The sequence below is a fragment of the Dermacentor variabilis genome, chromosome 7 (genome assembly GCF_050947875.1).
Source record: "Dermacentor variabilis isolate Ectoservices chromosome 7, ASM5094787v1, whole genome shotgun sequence".
In the NCBI taxonomy this organism is placed as follows: Eukaryota; Metazoa; Arthropoda; class Arachnida; order Ixodida; family Ixodidae; genus Dermacentor; species Dermacentor variabilis.
The window spans coordinates 171,136,344-171,155,125 of NC_134574.1; the positions used below are offsets into that span (position 1 = coordinate 171,136,344).

General features: G+C 46.4%; 1 protein-coding gene across 7 annotated transcripts in view; it reads left to right on the forward strand.

Moving 5' to 3' along the window:
• The window catches only part of LOC142588487 (lactosylceramide 4-alpha-galactosyltransferase-like), a 61,935-nt gene extending 45,840 nt beyond the window's left edge, over positions 1-16,095 (forward strand). For 6 of the 7 annotated variants that reach the window (XM_075700288.1, XM_075700287.1, XM_075700293.1 and 3 more), the window contains 4 exons: positions 800-1,056; positions 7,419-7,622; positions 9,959-10,174; positions 14,489-16,095. In XM_075700288.1, coding sequence (XP_075556403.1) covers positions 800-1,056; positions 7,419-7,622; positions 9,959-10,174; positions 14,489-14,722 — 911 coding nt within the window. In that variant the 3' untranslated portion in view covers positions 14,723-16,095. The remainder of the gene's footprint in view (positions 1-799; positions 1,057-7,418; positions 7,623-9,958; positions 10,175-14,488) is intronic. The other variant, XM_075700294.1, reaches the window with a different exon arrangement.
• Positions 16,096-18,782: the final 2,687 nt, after the last annotated feature.

The following is an 18,782-nucleotide window of genomic DNA, read 5'->3' on the forward strand; positions in this document are numbered from 1 at the left end:
TCCGGAATGCTGCAGCATTACGGCGCAACATCCTGTTGCGACTCAGCATATCGTAATGAAATGTCAGCTTATTCCCCCACTCAGAACCAGTGAGTACGCCCACCTTCCACATGTACCGGGGTTCAAAGCAGATGGAAACATTGACTGGCCAGCTAGATAAACTGGTCTAGATAAACGCGAGACGTTTAGAGTACTGGTGGGGAAAAAAGCATGGAAGAGATTGATAGATCGGGGGTAGTTGCACTCATAGGTAACTGTACAACATAGAGATGGATGTTTTATTGAAGAGAAAATGCGAGACTGCAATAGACGTATATATCTGATTAGCTCAAGCAGGCTATATATGCCGCCACCCCGTTTAGAATGGTATGGCAATATAAATCATCATCATCATCATCATCATCATCATCATCATCACCACCCACATCATCGGGCAGCTCCGTAATGCAATGAGCAACATTGAAATCTTTGACAATAACGCACCACAGGCATTTGCTTGAGAGCTATTTTCCACAAGTCCTATAGTCGGCCCGAAGTATCTGCTTAAGGGTCGTGATTTTGCAGCCATTATTTTAACGACTGCTCCTTCTTCGATATGTTATATTTGCATCTTTTGCTTGTCGTTATTGTGCCAGCACGACGATAATTTTCTTCTTTTACTTCTCTCTCAGTTCTTTCGAGCGTGTGGCGCTGCGTGTACGGACGGGCACGTAGGAAGCCCAAGGGAAGCTATCGCAGCTGCCACTCTTAGAATCTGAAAATTGCCATGTCTTTATCTCTCGTCATTTGCGTGCGATAGACGCCTGGACTGTCAGCGCGCCACGGAAAAGGTCTGGATTCTCCCGAATCTTCTTTCTCGAGACCGGAGGTCACGGACTGATCACTGCGCGAATGGCCTGCGCGGTCGAGTCGGCGGCGAGGCTGCACCCCAGCTGGACTGTGTACCTCCTCTCCGTGGCCTATGGCGAAGAGGCCTCGAAGGGTAACGCCACTTTCGCGGGTCCTTTCGCTCGGATGCTGCGAACCATTCCGAACGTCGTCATGAGCGCTATCAGGGTGAGTGCCTCCGGCAGCTTGACGGCGGGGGAGAGGGAAGGGGGGGGGGGAGCGGTGAGAACAGCGCTACGGTTCACTGCTGGGTTGGTGGATTGCTAGAACATTGTGGTAATTGTGGCAGCGCGAAATTGACACGGCGGGAAATCGAAGGAGTATTGCTAGCTGCAGGCGAACCTATAACCTTGCAAAAGCTGCCGGCAATGGAGGTTCTCGAAATGGCCCTTGTCGACAATCCTGCCATGCACAATGCCCCCAAGATATTGCGGCTTACTCGGTTAAAGCATCGTTAATGCATGCTTATAGCTTTCTCCCCTTCCTTCACATCGTATTTAACCCGCGGAAACAACAGTATGCTAGCTGTCTCGTAATCATCATTCTAAAAACAGGCTGGTCGCCATATCTTGAGCAATCGGATATTGCGGTAAAGCTAGCTTGTCATATTTCTTTAAAGACCGCGCCCGAGTGCCACTCATTAACGGAGTGTATAGACGCTAGAGCCCGTACAGCGAGTACTGATGGTGAGGCCTGAGTTGAACCCACCCGCGTTAGCGCTGTTGAACTGGCCACGTGGTACGCCATTCATGCTACATGCTCCGCATCGCTAAGGAATTTGAGGGGAGCGAAAGAACCTCTTTCTTAAATATCCGCAGGGGTGGTTCATGCATGAGGCTATGGCGTTGTACGGCAAGCACGAGCTGCGACTCCCAGGCGCGGCAGCCGCATTCCAGTGAGAGTAGAATGCAAAAAAAAAAAGAAAAAAACCGCTCGTGTATATGCGGTGCTTTGAGTGCACGTTTAAGAACCTCGGGCGGTAGAAATTATTCCGCAGTCCTGCACACTCGTACCCCACTGGGCTTTCCCGGTGCATAATGTCGCACAAATAAACCTCTTTCCAGGATGTTCGTTGTACTCATGGGAACTAAATATCACTTTGTTGCTTCGGCTAAATCTTTATGTTCTGCTTCAAATTCAGGATATTCTAAAGGAAACAATTAAATATCACTAAGAGATTGACAATGTAAACACGATGACAACGCGCTGAGTGATGCCTTGCAGCGCTAGGCTGTAGATCGCGCTAGAAAATGCCTCTCTAAAGTGCAAGGGAACATGGTGTGAGAAGATAGGGTGACCACGCGGGCTGCCGCTAGTATGAGACCTCCAGTCTAACTTCTTCTAGCCATATCAGAAATACAGTTCAACAGGGTTAGGTTAATAAATTTTCGCCATATCATCAATACTTCACTGATTACATTGTTTCTTAACGACGCGCACTTGCTCGCTCCCTATGTGATCTTCGATTAGTGCCGCATTCCCTTTTCCCTACGACAACAAGTGAGGTGCACAATTCTATTCCTAATCTCAAATGCACATGTCATTGTATGAATGACATTCATGTGCGCTGTCATAAAGATACAGCCAGTAATATGTCTGGTATTTTGGTTCACATAATTAATTTATGGTTTCGGACCACTGTTTTCCCAAACACACCTAAGTTATTTCCAACTTTACGAAGGGGGCAATATTGAACTCACTTACCGCCTTTTTAGTAAAGCTTTAGAAAGGGGTAATAAATCTTGTTTCTTCCCTTGGGTGGAAATTTTGAAATATTTAGCCAATAGACAGTTTAGTTCTCGTCACGAACAGTCAACAACGTCACGACTTTTCTTGCTGATAGGAGTAAGATTGATACTGATGCTGAGAAATTATTTGCATATCTGTTCATTGATTTCACTAAAGCCTCTGTCTCAACAGTGATATACATAGTAGATATAAATTACCTTTTCATGGAATTACCTGCCCTCCATTAGAATCAATACCCAATTACATTCACAAGACGAAAGAAACGGTTACATTTCGCAATACTTTTCTTAGCCAGTGATCCTGTTTGAGCGCACTGTTTTCTGGTGCGGGTGGGTGCGTAATCACGTGGTATAGCTTACATTTCTGTAATCTACTTTCTTCAAACAGAAAAATTAAGCACGATAATAGCAACTTGTTGAAGATTTATATCGCTGTTCAATGTTTCTTACATTGGTGTACAACCTCTTAGGGACGTCATTCCAATTACTACAGTAATTAACAAGTTAGTTAAATAACTGCAACAATCTACTTCTGTATCATCAACAACAAAAACTGGTGGATGCTTCTCTAGCAAGCGCTAGACGAAGCTCTCATGCCTATAATATGCGACATCTCACACAGCGGGACTGGAGTCGCCGAACACATCAACGCACTGGCACTGAGTCACGGCGTTTCCACCGCCAGGGCCATAATAATGTACTCGACGGACATGCTGAACTCCTGCAGACGAATTTTGGCAAGGAACATCGACACATTGTTACAGGCACCGCCCTCGCTTACTTCGACGAATTTTCCCCAATAGAGAACTGCCTTTCAGTACAGCACGCGGCGTTCACCGTGCCTATGCCTGCACCTCTGGCTTATGTTTGTCTAACTTTATCGCCCGTCGAATGTAACAACCTTCTTGAGCTAATCAATCAGTTTCACAGCTGCTTCTCCTCTGCGTCAATAGTTAGGCGGACGCCGCTCACCAATCGCCGCATTATCACCTAAGCCGGCGCAATACCCATTCGACAGAATCCTTACCGTAGAGCACCGAAATAGCGTGAGGCAAAACAAAAACAAGTGAATACGATGCTTCAGGACGGGGTTATTCGGCCATCTGAGAGTCCATGGGCATCGCCTGTCGTATTGTTGAAAAAGAAGGAATGTAGTCTGCGCTTCTGCGTCGAAAAATCGAAACTCGGAACTCGATCGTCAAAAAATTGAATATCGGAAACTCAACCAGATCAGAAAGAAAGACGTTTATCTCTTACCGGGTATCATTGATTCACTGGACAGGATATACGAAGGGCAGTTGACTTTTCGTCGGTGGACTTGAAAAGCGGCAATTGGTAAACCGAAGTTGATGAGGCATATCGTGAGAAAACCGCATTTGTGACTCCTGGCGGACTTTATGAATTTCAGGTGCTTCTCTTCAGTTTGTGTTCAGCGCTAGCAACATTTCAAGGACTAATATACAGGGTACTGTCAGATACCAAATGGCAAACCTGCTTGGTGTACCTCGACGACGTGATTGTTTTCTCCGCCAGGTTCGAGGAACACTTACAGAGACTGAAGGCAGTCTTTGAAGCAATACGCTCAGCTGGTCTAACTTTCAAACCCGAAAAGTGCCATTTTGTTTCGAAGAACTTCAATTCCTCGGTCACGTCGTTAGTCATCAAGGTGTTCGACATGACCCTGATAAAATCGTTGCCATCGCTAATTTCCCGATGCCATCTGATAAAAAGGCCGTGCGACGTTTTCTGGACCTTCACGCCTACTACCGACGGTTTATTGCAGAATTTTCGCGCATCGCCTGGCCATTAACACATCTTGCCAGAGAAGATGTGTCCCCTTTGTGTAGGGCGAAGTTTAAAGCTTGAAGTTCATTGTTTGTTGCTGCATATACGAAAAACCGGCTTACATATTATATACAGCATCATGGAGGTCCCAGAGTGAGAAACTGCCAGGGGGACCTCGTATCATTAGTGAGAACATAAGAGCATTAGAGCAGCAAGAACAGAGAGAACAAAGAAAGGAAGCGTCAAGAAATACAATCGGTAGGGAACAAGTTATAATAAATAGAAAACAATTAAATATGCATTAAAACAGCGCTATACAATATCACCATGAATACTCACTAACAGCAATATCTGGTAAATTACAAAAAATACTCTTTTCTACACACTACTAAAAAGGAGAAATAAAACTTGTTTTACAAAAATATGAAGCCTAACAATACAGTAAAAAAAGTAATTTAAAGAAAACGTAATAGTTATGAAAATGCGCTTATGACGATTCAAAAGATGTTTCTTCTAACAGCATTTATTTTTCATGTTGTGTTTAAAAAAGTGCAACTAATGAGATTACTTAACATTAGCAGAGATACGATTCCAAACTGCAATACCATAGCAGCGAAGTGTAAATTTTCCATAGTTCGATCTGATTTTAGGTAAGATAAGGTTATTGAGCTCTGAAAACCAAGTATTGATTTTGCTGATGAGGTTATCAGAAGGAAGGCTGTCTAATGATATTTCACGATGGAAGAGACGAAATGTAATGAGAGACAACTCATGATAGAAGAGCTGTTGATTGGGTAAGATGCGAAAATGATGATAGGTAGGCAAATAATAGCAACGGAATGAACTAAAAGTCATTAATTTTATTGCCTGATTTTGAAGACGTTCAAGTGGTTTGAGATTAATTGTACATGTGTTACCCCATGAAGATAAAGAGTATGATAATTGACTATTAATATAAGCAAGATACAACGAGCTAATAACATGAGGTTGGAAAAATGCACGTGTTTTAATAATAATGCGGATACCAAATGAAACCGCCTTTATTAGCGAGTTCGCATGGCTATTGAATATAAGGTGTTTGTCGAGAGTAACACCCAGGAATTTAACAGTATCAGATGTTGATATAACGTAATTATTTAACGAGACAGTTATGGAAGACGCAATCACAGTTCGTGGGTTATGAAATAGCATAAACATTGTTTTTAAAGGATTGATTTGAAGTTTATTATCTCTGCACCAAGAATATACATTATTAAGATATACATATTAAGATATTAAGAATATACATTATTAAGATGTCCCACAAGGAGGCGGCAGCGTCAGTGCAACACCGGAGCAGACGGACGGAGCAGCTGTAGGTCCAGACGAGAGCTTCCTGGCTCCAATTCCACAGGTCCAGAAGAAGGTAATTGAATCGGCATCGATAGATATCTCCAAATCATTGCTTCAAGCGAGCCGCGCAAGCCCGGAACCGAATGTATGGCCACGCTTACCGCCGCGCACACGGGCCTGAGACTGTCAGCGCGAGCAAGGACAGTGCACTCAGATATCAACATCGGACTCTGTCATCAAAGCCATGCTGCGACAAATGATTGCCGCCCTGCAGCTGCTACTGTCCGGTTCAAATACGCCAGTGGCGCTAACAGCGGCAAAAGTTATGAGCGCTATAGACAGTCTCTTCGCTACACTGCAGTAACTTACACCTCTGCCCGCGAAGATGACTGTGCTGTGCTGTGAAGTGTACACGTACGCATTACACAGAAACATTATGCAGTGCAGCCCTAATCATATTCACCATACCACCACCTTCTTTCCGCTTCACATCCTATCTCTGTGATTCCCCAAACCCCTTCTCCAGCGTGGAGTAAAAGGCTAGAGGCATTTCACTCAGGCCGACCTCTCCACCTTTCTGCCATTAAATATTATCTCACTCTCAAAAGATCGCTGTTAAGTGTGCCTTGAAGCGCGGTAAGCGATTTCTGCGATGAGTAATTGGTCGTGCCATCAGCATGTAACAAACAGTTAGAAGCGGTAAGTAGATTAGGTAGATCATTTGTGAATAATAAGAGCAACAATGGACGTAGTATAGAGGCTTGGGGAACGCGACAGTTAATTTAGCAGGAGAGAACCGGTCATTAAGATATATTACTTGAGGCCTGTTAGCCAAGTAAATACGAAGAACATTTAAAGGTGGGCCAGTTATATCGAAAGACTCGAGCTTATACAGAAGGATATAATGATCTACAGTGTCAAATGCTTTTGTGAGATCGATAAATATGGCTCCTGCAATAAACCCATCGTAAATAAATCGTTTTATGGGGCCAGTTCTCTGGTTTACTTCTAACCTGCCTACACCACTGCACCATGTATGTTAACTCATCCTCTGTTACGCCTTGTAAAATCAGCGTATATTATTCTGTTACGTTAGATGAGTTTAAAATTTAGAGGCCATAATAATATATAAAGAAAAAAACTCGTAGAAATATTATGACACTGCTAAAAGCCCACTGTTATTTTAATTTTTCCATCATTATTACACTACAATATGCTTTCTGACATAGCCACAATAATCACTGGACATAGTCGTCAAGTCTTACTTATACTTGTCATTTAGCTCCTGTGCAGCAAACACGAAATGGGACAATTCAAATAATTTCATTTTCTTTTTATGAAGCACACGAGTCCAATTTCAAATAATTTTCAAATAATTCAAATAATTACTTTGAAGATCGACTTGTACCAGATTTTTTTTGTCGTTTCTCTGCGTGGCCGTTCGGGCATAGAGTGCACACATTCGTGAAGAGAATAAGCACCGAAAAATTTACTATGTCTAGTGCGTCCTGGTGCGGCCTGTTTTCAACAGCGATAAAGGGTCAAAAAAAAAAGCTGTTAGAAGTAAATTTTTATTACAAAGAAATAATTTGTCTCGAACGGCTAAATAAAAACGCCATTATTAGAGTTTTACAGTACTTCTTATCCCTGAACTGCCGTGAGCAGCCAAAGGAAGTTCTGCAGGGGACGCCCCTTGAGTCGTGGTACGAGTCGGGGATCCTGAGCAAGAGCGCCTACCCCGTCGAGCACCTGGCCGATGCTCTCAGGCTGGCGGTGTTGTACAAGCAAGGTGGCGTGTACCTCGACATCGACGTCATCGTGATGCGGTCCCTGGACTCGCTGTCATCTTGCGTCTTCCAGGCGCCCGTGGTGAGGTGCTAGACAGTACACAGTCACAAGCAGTTATAACGAACTGGTTCGTACGACGAATAATCAATATATCAATACATATATCAAGCAATAATATATCAATATCCAATTAAAATATTGTTACGCGAAGGACGAGCCAGTAAGACGAGCAACTATTTACAGGTTATATAACAGCGGTTGCAGCGCTGACCGGTTAGATTCGCAGCGAGCCCAGTTCGTTCTTCCTCCTCTTTTCTCGAATGATGGCGCTCACGCGCCTCGTTCAAACAATCAAATATCACCCGCGTGTAGCATAACCCCCCGGCGGCAGAAGCGACGTCCCGGAGCGTCTAAATGTCATCACTGGGGGGGGGGGGGGGGGGGGTGCTACTGCTTCAGTCGTGTAACGTGCACACCACTGGACTGGGAAGCAGATGGGGCGTCAGGGTCGATATCGTAGGGCGATATCGTCAGGGCTGATATCGTGCCGTACTCGGTATTGGCACTCGGTATTGGCCTGTGCAACGAGACAGCAGTTTTCTGACAGGCCAACCTGACACGATAGATGCCATAGAAGTACCAAAGAACCCGGCGGGCAGTGCACGTCTCAGTGTCGCCGGTCGTACAAACGCCTTTGACTCTCTTCGGATTTCAGAAGGCGCTCACGGGCAATTTCCCTTGCGTGGGCACAGCGGGCGATGACGTCAAGTGCATATTCACTGGTGGGTGCCGCGTGAACAGGGAGGGTTGTGTCGAGGGGCAATCCTGGTTCTCGACCGAACAGAAGGAGAAATTGGGAATAACCGGCGGTGTCGTGGCGCGAGGAATTATAAGCAAATGTGACAAACGGTAGAGCGAGGTCTCAGTCAGTGCGGTCTGAAGAGACATATTTCGTGAGCATGTCTATGAGAGCGCGATTGATACGCTCCGTGAGGCCATTTGTTTGCGGATGGTATGACGTGGATAGCTTGTGCCTCGTGGCATAGGACTGCAGGATGTCCGCGATAACTTTTGATAGGAATGTCCGGCCATGGTCTCTGAGAAGTTGTCGCGGAGCTCCATGTAATAAAATCACGTCGCATAGAAGAAAATCGGCATCTGTGGCGGAACTTGAAGGAGCGCTTGGGTGATGGCGTAGCGCGTGGCGTAATCCGTGGCCACAGCGATCCACCTGTTCCCAGAGCTAGAAAGATCAAACGGGCCAAGTAAGTCCAAACCAACCCGAAAGATTGGTTCCGGGGGAATGTCGAGTGGTTGAAGGTACCCAGCAGGGAGCGTCGATGGTGTCTTGCGTCGCTGGCATTTCTCACACGCAGCTACGTATCTTCGAAAGGAGCGAGCAAGCCCTGACCAAAAGAAGCGTCGGCGGATCCGGTCGTAGGTACGTGACACATCCAGGTGACCGGCAGTGGGGAGGTTGTGAAGTTCGTGGAGAACAGCCGAGCGAAGGTGTTTAGGGATCACAAGGAGTAATGCAGGGCCGTCGGGGTGAACGTTGTGGCGGTAGAGTACGCCATCTTGAAGTTTGAATAAGCGAACTGTCGGCAAGTGAGGATTCCAGGCGGTCAATGATGACACGCAAGGACGGGTCACGGCGCTGCACGTCGGCGACAAGGAGTAGTGGAAAAACAGAGAGAACACAGGCGTCGGTGTCAGTATCAGACGTATCAGACGAGCCGGTCGCGTCTTCGACTCGGTAGCGAGAGAGGCAATCTGAGTCCTGGTGTTGGCTTCCCGACTTGTAAGTCACTGTGTAGGGATATTCTTGTAGACGGAGGGCCCAACGACCGAGCCGGCCAGTAGGATCCTTGAGCGACGAAAGGCAACAGAGCGCATGATGGTTTGTGATTACTCGTCGTCGTGTCGTCTTTTCATCGTGTGTCCGTCCTTTTTAGCGCTACCATCAGTTTTAAAGAATATAAGAATTAACCAGTCTGATATCGAACAAGTACCTTCAATTAAATGCCTTGGATACATGGTAGATAACCGCTTACACTGGCACTGAGAGAGAGAGAGAGAGAAGCACTGTTGGCCAGAGACGCCGTGAAGTCAAGCATTTATTCGGACAGCAACATGAACATAACAGACAGCAACGATTCAGTGGCTTCGCTTTGTAAAGGGAGCATGGGTGCAACCGAGGCATGCCATTGGCTAGCGATACAGTAGCACCTGTGAACAGTGACCGCGTGCATCAGATAGGCGGCGCTTGCCAAAAAAATTGCCAAAAAATATTCTTTGGACCCAAACTAGCGTAGGGCTATGAGTTGACTCAATGCTTGCAAACTGTGTGTAGAAACATTGGTAAATAAAAGTAAACCAATCGATTAAGCACCAACTTCTCTTCTTGCACGCGACAGAACAACGGAGACATGGTGGCAAACTCTTTCCTGGCCTTCCACCGAGGCGACCCGTTTCTGCTGTACCTGATGCAACTCGCACGCCAGGTGTACCGGCCGCGCGCGTGGAGCTCCATCGGGCCCTTGCTGCTGCGCCGGGCGACGCTGGCTCGATGCGGGGCCGAGCGAGTGACGGCGCTGCTGGGGCGGCAGTGCGGTGGCGACGCGGGCTTCACCGTGAGTCTCGCTTCGACTGCTCTGATGCACTCCAAGCACTATATAATAAAGGCAAAATACAAAGGTGGCAAAAAGAAATCTGCTTTTTTTTTTTCTTGGCCACAGCGACATCACGAGTGCTCCAATGGCTGCTTATTTATACGCCTCGATGTTCGTACTGTGACCAGAGACGGTGCATGCTCACGTGTATAATTAAGCAATGCGCACCAGGCCCGTTTGGGTCTCATGTACTGGGTGTACAATCTGGGCGACAGAAGGAGTGAAATCGCCAAACAACTTCAGAAACAGCTCTGAATGGCTGCCAGTGTAGTAAATAAACGTGTCAGCGCCAGAGTCCCCGCGTGCGCGCGTGCATAACCAAAGAACGCGCACGATCCCCCAGTACAGTGGCTCCGTTCCACCTTTCATATGTTTCACCGTATAACAATACTCTATAAGAGCGCAGCTAACATAAAGGAACAGGTCATTATGAAACGCATACTAGACCTTCGCCTCACGTGCGCTCCTCAACGCATGTCTCGATGTGAAGCGGACTGACTTAGCCATACACAAGGAGCTTGCATACTTCTTTGGGCATACACTGCCTACACACAAATGGCTTGGATGTAAATCTGACTTCGGCTAGCTGCCTAGCGCACAATGACAATTACGATGCGGCTGTGCTGCACGACGCCCCCCACCCCATTTTCTTTCTCACTCTCTTCCCGGTAGGGTTGAGGCACTATTTCTGCAGATGTATGGCCGTGTCCGTACAATTAGGAGGGTTGGTCGTAATTCGGGAGCCTCCCGGACAAATCTGGAGTGTTGGCAGTATGCGTTGCTGATCAGAAGAAACGCCGTTGTTTGTGCGCTCATGCTAGCAGCGCAAGGCAGGACGCTGCCCTAGCTACAGTGCACCCTAGCTCCTCGGCCGAGCCACATTTCAGTGCTAGGTGACGATGCGTTCTAGATAGCATATACATACATGCAAGTGCGGCTTGTGGCAAATCCACAATTTTAACCGTAATTGGGCACCACATGTGGCGGCCCGACATTTTCCAACTACCTATCTGAGTCACGATTTCGTAACGATAGCGACGCTCCACACGCTTTACTTATGGGATCAGCCAACCATGAACGGAGCGTGATAAGAGTGGCATACAATCGAGTAGAAGACTTAGTCTTGGCGCATCCCTCTTTTTCTTTTTTCGCTGTGACTAACAACAGCATGCGATTTCAGCATACGGTTTTGAAATTAGTTTCATTGCAATGTAAGTAGAAAACCTACTACTAAGCGGCTATATATATATATATATATATATATATATATATATATATATATATATATATATATATATATATATATATATATATATGTGTGTGTGTGTGTGTGTGTGTGTGTGTGTGTGTGTGTGTGTGTGTGTGTGTGTGTGTGTGTGTGTGTGTGTGTGTTTGTGCGTGCGTGCGTGTGTGTGTTTCTTCCCGTTTTATATACGTACATATCAAATTTATTTCATTATAATGATATATGTCGCGCAGAAATATTAAAAGAAACAAATCCTGGAGCATGGTGACACGCGCTTGGTAGCGTCATCTCACATCAAGAATGTCAAGTGTATTCAGCCCTGGCGTTACTCTTGCCTTGCACGTATTCGATTCGTAAAACGTTTATTTGAGCCTGCAGTAAAACGCGCTACGTTGTCTTCTGGGGGCCGGCCGCGCGTCCTGGGTCCCCTGCTCGTCGTTTCCGGCTCGCTGGGTTCCTGTCATGTTTTTATGGCAATTAACATTCATTGGATACCCTAAGCATTTTTGGTTCTGCCGCTGTCTAATTAAAAATATAGGCCGATCCGGAAGGTAGCGCAGCCTAAAAACGTGTGCCTAACCCATTTCAAGGCGCTCCCTTTTGTTAAAAAAAATATATATATATGTATACTCAGTATTTCCCACGTGCTCGGTGGAGCCGAACCCCCCATCAGCCGCTTCACTGTCTTCCTTTTTCTGACCCCGTTTCACGAAATGTATTTCGCGTCACAATCTAGTACACCTAGGAAACTCATGGCGCGAATTTCTAAAGCACAGCAACCGAGACAGTTTCTAGTTTGCACTGTAAAGCGACCGCGGCAGCATCTGACTCACGCGCCACTCGCGGCAGCTGCCGCTGATCGCAGCAAGTCTGTCGTCACTAGTAGGAAAAAGCGTTGCGCGAGACGGCACACCTGCCCATCTAGCCGCCGTAAACCTTCCTTTGCTGGCTTCAAGGTTATGCGTGCAAAGAATTACATTTCTGCTCTGCAGATGTGTGCATGCATGCAGTGGTCAGAGCCGAACGGACAGTGAACTTCAAGCTACAACGCACAGGATTGGGCTAGTTGGCACTCCATTGACTTGAGTGTAGCGGATGCATTTGAGCGCAACACCAAGTCAAACTACAAACGCCGACGGTTTTGTCACCTCGCGCGCCATGGAGGTGCCACGCCTGCAACGGCGCTCCTCGTCGCGCCAGCGTTCTGAGGCGTCTGCGCTGAACGTTACTGTCGCTTTCAGTGCTTCCGTGAGACTCTTGCAGGCTGATCTTCGTCTGCTTTGTTGGACCCGTCAGGCTCCCACGTGCATCCACGACACGAGAGAACAGCTGCATTTCCACTCGTTCCCTCATGCAAGCTAGCTTTTGGAGACGCTTTGCCAGGTCGATCAGCAACATTTCACTTGGAAGAGGGAGAGCACGACAATTCCTATCCTTCTTTTAACGCGATGGCGTTAAGGACCCCGTGTCTCCGCCGTCGGACGTCGCATCGGCAAAAAAAAAAGAAATGTCGAACCAAATTCCGAACTACGCATACCCAACCACTCTTCTACCGCCAAAGTTGCCCATATACAATGTATTGCGACATATACAATTATTAAAAAAATAAAATTGATACGTACCAATAAAGGCAGAAAGTAACGCACATTATATTTATATATATATATATATATATATATATATATATATATATATATATATATATATATATATATATATATATATATATATATATATATATATATATATATATAAGGCGTTTATAGGTTTTCTAGTTGCACTTTAACGAAACTAATTTCAAGACATTAAAGAAATCGCATGCCGATGTTGGTCACTCCGAATAAAAAAAGGAGGGATGCGCCAAAGTTTGAAAGTTTATTTAACATAATTAAGGTATACAATTGCAAAGTACACACTTTTGGGACCCAACGAATTTGTTAAAGGGTTCCTACCGATTGTTATTAGGAAAAAACACGTCTATGGCAGTTGTTCTTTTTTTTATACTGTAAAATCACATAAAACTGAAATAGCTGAAAGAAGTAAAACTAGAAAATACAGTAGTAGCGAAAATTTCACAAATGAGATACATTTTTCTAACAATTTTCTTTTTTACATCATCAAAAACATGGGCACAGGAAAAGAAAAAAAAAAAAGTGAGGACATGTGCAAGCATGCGGAATGTTACGCATTGTTAATAAGTGAATGCTTTAATTGTTTAAGAAATGTATGCAATGTTCTTAGAGTGGTTGGGTCACTTGCAAGCTTATTCCAAACTGAGGTGCCTGTAAACTGTAGTGTAGAGCGACCGTAATTAGTATTTACGTTAGGCAATAAAAAACGACAGCGAGATGCGTTCCCAACATTGCAAGGTGAGGGATGGAGCGAGACTGTTGTCAAGGCTAGTTTTTCATTAACTATTTGATGCATGACTGAGGCGATGTATGTTGTCAAATCGTAAATGTCGAGGATGTTCATAGTTTTAAATAAATCTTCCCTCTTAATATGCATATTGTTGGGTGCTATAAGACAAACGGAGCATGGTGCTACGAGGCGCTGTATGCCATTGCACCGCCTTTCGGAACTTTCCAGTTCACCTAGTGCACGGCATTTGAGGTCGAACCAGGAGGGGGGGGGAGGCAGGGGGCGTATTTTGCAAGTGTCCACCTAGTGGACATGTTCATTTCGTCTGCTGCTAAAGTGCGGATTGGCGGGAAGCGCCTGCCTCGTTCTGACGCGTATCCCAGTCCAGCCAATTGGAACTTCAGCAGCAGACGAAATGGACATGCCCTCTAGATGAAAACTTGCAAAAAACACCCCCTCCCCCCAGGTCTGTCGCAGTAAGGACGCGCCCGGCGTCTATTTTTGGCAATAACTCAGCAAGAAAAAAAGGATGTCGCGATTCTTTAAGATGCGTATCCGTTGGGACATATAAATTAGACTAAATCGACAGTGTGTTTTCTCTCTCATTTTGTTTTCTTTTCAAGACACCTTCTTGGAAATGTGCAAATGACCTCTTATTCTTCGAACAGGTGATGCCCCACTGGATGTTCCTAGCAGTATCCGCCAACGACTGGCAAGTGTTCTTCACCGCCAACGCTAGCCGCCAGGCGTGGCTCATGTCTGACAGGAGCTACGCCATGCACGTATACAATAAGTTCAGCTCGAAAGTGCATGCGGTGCCAGGGTGTGCCTACAGAGAGGCGGCAGAGGTATTCTGCCACGGCAGTCTGCAGCTTTCCTTGGACATTAACGGCATCTTCTGATTTCCATCGAAATATTGTGAACTGTTCAGTTGGCTGCGAACAACTCCGGTTGCGTATACGCCAATATAGCCAATATAGCTAATATAGCCAGTGGCTGTCAAGAACCACCACTGATTTCATCCCTGGTGCGAAATTTGATACTTTAGCCGCCCTTGCTTAGTAGCACGGAGTCTCCTCTACAAACAACGGCGTGATTCCCTCTTTCAGTGAGCTGAGTCACGCACAGACGGCTCTTAACAGTCTTGACCATTTTCTGTTGTTCTGCTGTGTGTCATCCTGCACATGTTTGAGGGAGAGGAAGGAAAATTGAGCAACGGCTCGTTTTCTTTCTTTTTTTTCTTTTTGAATCACGATCATATAAAGCCTATAAACAATGAAGCCAAGAAAAGCACGGGCAAAATTAGCTGTGGTTTGAATCGCAATGTTTAAACTAAAACATTTCAATTTTAGCCGCAGCTAATTTCCTCATGTTTTTTTTGGCTCCATTGTCTGTAAGCTTTATATGGTCCTGTACATGTTTAGCTTTTATCACTGGGTGTGAGATAGACGCGTTGGAAGCGCTTAGTGGGAAGTTGCGGAAAGATTTCTTGCTTAGGAGGCACGCCAGAATGTGCCACGACGAACTAAGAATGGCGAGCGTTCATGTTTATGACTTCTGAGGACCTCAAAACTACCACCACCACTGCCGTAAATTTCGCTAACCGTGGTCTGAGTGGTCGATAATTCATCGTGAACTTTGTTTTGTTCCTTCGGCTGGTGGTTCTTCCCCGCTGAGCATACTACTGCAGCATTCACTATTCAAACTGCCATGGTTTGGAAACTGTGCAGCCGTTGAAAAGTGACCGTCACCCTTTTCCAATATAGCTGACTTCAGAGACTAATTTAGGTCCTTAGACACGTACGCATCGCTCCGACATGCTTATAGGCAGGTTCCCGTCAAGCTACTATTGTTGTTGCTTTCTTGTTCTTGCCTGAATATATTGTTTCTCCTTTCGAAGAGGAAGTCATGGAAACATAAAGGAACTTGAAAAAAAAGCCGGAACGGCGTATCCGGTTGTATTTTGTTGCGGACGTGTAGTATACTGCTGCAATCTTATTACATAATAGAATTCACGGCGATTCCCGAGTATCTATTATTAAATAACTTACACATAGCCCTGAGCAAGTGGACTTAGTAATGGATCGTGCTTTTTCTTGTGGGTGCAGTGCTATCAAGCTGCGGCGAATAATTGACAAGGAAGCAAGGGCAGCATGTATCTGTTAGATCTTTTTCTTTAGTGCTTCTGTGTTGTTATTGAATGCTACAGTGAGATTCTTCTTGTACAAAGGAATGAACCATGCCTAAATAAACTTCCAAATCTCGATCACCACAATGGCTGATTTATTTCGTGTGCCTTCCTCTGCCCAATTATTTGCTCACGAAAAACCCCCCAGGGAAAATGAGAACGCCGCGCCTCTGCCTCCGAGTGCTACTCAGCAGCCGTTAGCGTTCGAATTTATATTCGTCAACTTGGTGCACACAACGCCCGGTCTCCTGAACGAGACAAGCGCAACCGAGTGTAAAATGTATTTAAGGTAATTTCACCACGCGCCCGTTTGTCATCAGACCACGTTCAACGAAAATATCGAGCATGCAGCTGACTTTCCTCGACGAAGCAGCTGGATACAGAGCTCGAGCCGTTGTTATATTGCCACGGGGGAAAATTTGTGAAACTTAGTGTATTTACAAGTATACACAAGTTTGAAGCAACACTAGATGCACAAGATGGCTGCCCGAACCAGCCGCACGCTCTTCTCGACAAATCGGCGCCTTTGTTCATAGTCATACTGACTATGCCCCACTGCTCCGTAACATCACGCCCCGGTCGTAAAGCCGCCGTCTCGGCGGTAGTTTTATGGGCGTGAAGTCACGGTGAAGTAGGGCTTCAGCCTAGAACCGTGGACAACATCAGTGGGCACAGGGGCAGACGACGAACGACAGTCTAGCGGGGATATACCTCCTAATTCACATCGCCGAGCTGACGCAGGATCTTATAAGGCCCTGTGTAGCACGGGAAAAGATTTTCGGACGATCCGATGCGGCGGCATGGTGTCCATAAAAGAACTATGGACCCAGGGGAAAATGGACGTCCTAGTGGCGGGCGTTGTACCTCGTCTTCTGGGCAACCTGTGAGGCAGTCAGCCGTGAGCGGGCAATCTGGCGTGCTGAGTGAGCCCTGGCAAATCTGTCGCAGGCATACTCAGTTGGATTGTTGGTTGTGGGTGGAAAGAGTGTGTCGAAGGGCAAAGGTGGGTGGCGGCCGAACAGCAGATAAAAGAGAGAAAATCCGGCGGTCCCGTGACGGGACGAATTATAAGCAAGTGCTATGTACGGTAACGTGTCGTCCCAGTCACTGTGGTCCGGAGAAACGTACGTGGATAGCATCTCCGTCAACTTCCGGTTGAGCCACTCAGTCCGTTAGTCTGCGGATGATAAGCGATGGATAGTTCGTGCACGGCAGAACAGGAACGAAGAAGACCTTCGAAAACGCGGGACAAGAAGGTGCGGCCGTGTTCAGTGAGCAGCTGCCTCGGTGCGCCGTGATACAGTATGACGCCATACGGAAGAAAACCCGCAACGTCCGTCGCGCAGCTTGTCGGCAATGCTCGCATGACGGCGTAACGCGTCGTGTAGCTAGTCGCGACAGCGACCTACTTGTTGCCGGATTTAGACGTTGGAAAGAGGCCTAGGAGATTTACGCCGACGCGAAAGAATGGTTCGGAGGGGACATCGATGGGGTGTAGGTGTCCAGCGGGTAATAAAGCAGGTCGCTTGCGGCGCTGACAGAGTGCGCAAGCAGCGACGTAGCGACGCAGAGAGCGATACAGGCCGGGCCGGTAAAAGTGGCGTCGTACACGGTCGAATACGTGCGGGAGACATCGAAGTGGCCGGCGGTGGGTGCGTCGTGTAGCTGCTCAAGAACTTCTGCCCGAAGACGTCGAGGTAGTACGAGCGAAAGTTCCGGGCCGTGAGGGCGAAAATTGCGTTGGTACAGAACGCCGTCGCAGAGCACGTAAGCGCTGACAGCGGGTTCAGGATGCGTAGCAGCTACGCGATCGATGAGGAGACGTAACAAATCCTCACGGTATTGTTCATTACGAATGTAGCGCAAGTATCAAATGGCTAGGACGCAAGCATCGGTGTCGTGGGCATCATGATCGGGACTGTCGACCGTGTAACGGGAAAGGCAGTCGGCGTCCTGGTGTAAACGGCCAGATTTGTACAGTACAGTAAAAATGTATTCTTGCAGCCGCAGTGCCCACCGACCCAGTCGGCCAGTCGGGTCTTTCAGTGATGAGAGCCAGCATGATAATGGAAAATGGGCGGCCAAATAAGTAAAGGAGGAACTTGGCTACTGCCCAAACCAACGCCAGGCAATTGCGTTCTGCGATAGAAAGCCTGCTTGTCGAAAATTGCCCCTAAATATACTGAGAGGCAACATTGCTTGTGCACAAACGCATCGCAAATATACGCGTCAAGAAGTACAAGGCTATCTGTTATACTTCTTCCGCCTCGAAAACTTGTTTGTCGCTGATCTAGCATGTAGTATGAGTATGTAGTATGTAGTATGATCTAGTATCTAGTAGTATGTATTCTAGAAAAAGGTAAGATGACGATTGGTCATCCTTTCAAATACTTACACAAACAGGTTGTCAAAGCTGTTGGTCTATAATTTATTACGAGAGTACAATCTTTTCTAAGTCTGAAAATGGGAATAACTACGGCTTTCTTCCACGTAGAGGGGAGGCGGCCTGTAGCATAAAGTGTATTAAACAAGCCAAGCAAGCATTCTAGCATACTTTCAGGTAGCATTTGCAGTACCACCGAGGGTACGCCCTCACCTTTGACTGTAGTCCATCATTAGAGCTCTACTTCGCCAACAGCGAAACAACTATCGACTCAGCAACTACGAACTGTAGACTGCACACGAAGTTCTACCATCTGAGACACGCCAGCACGCCTGAGACACATCGCATAAGTGGCGCGAGACAGCGCTTTCCTCACTCCACTCTATCATGC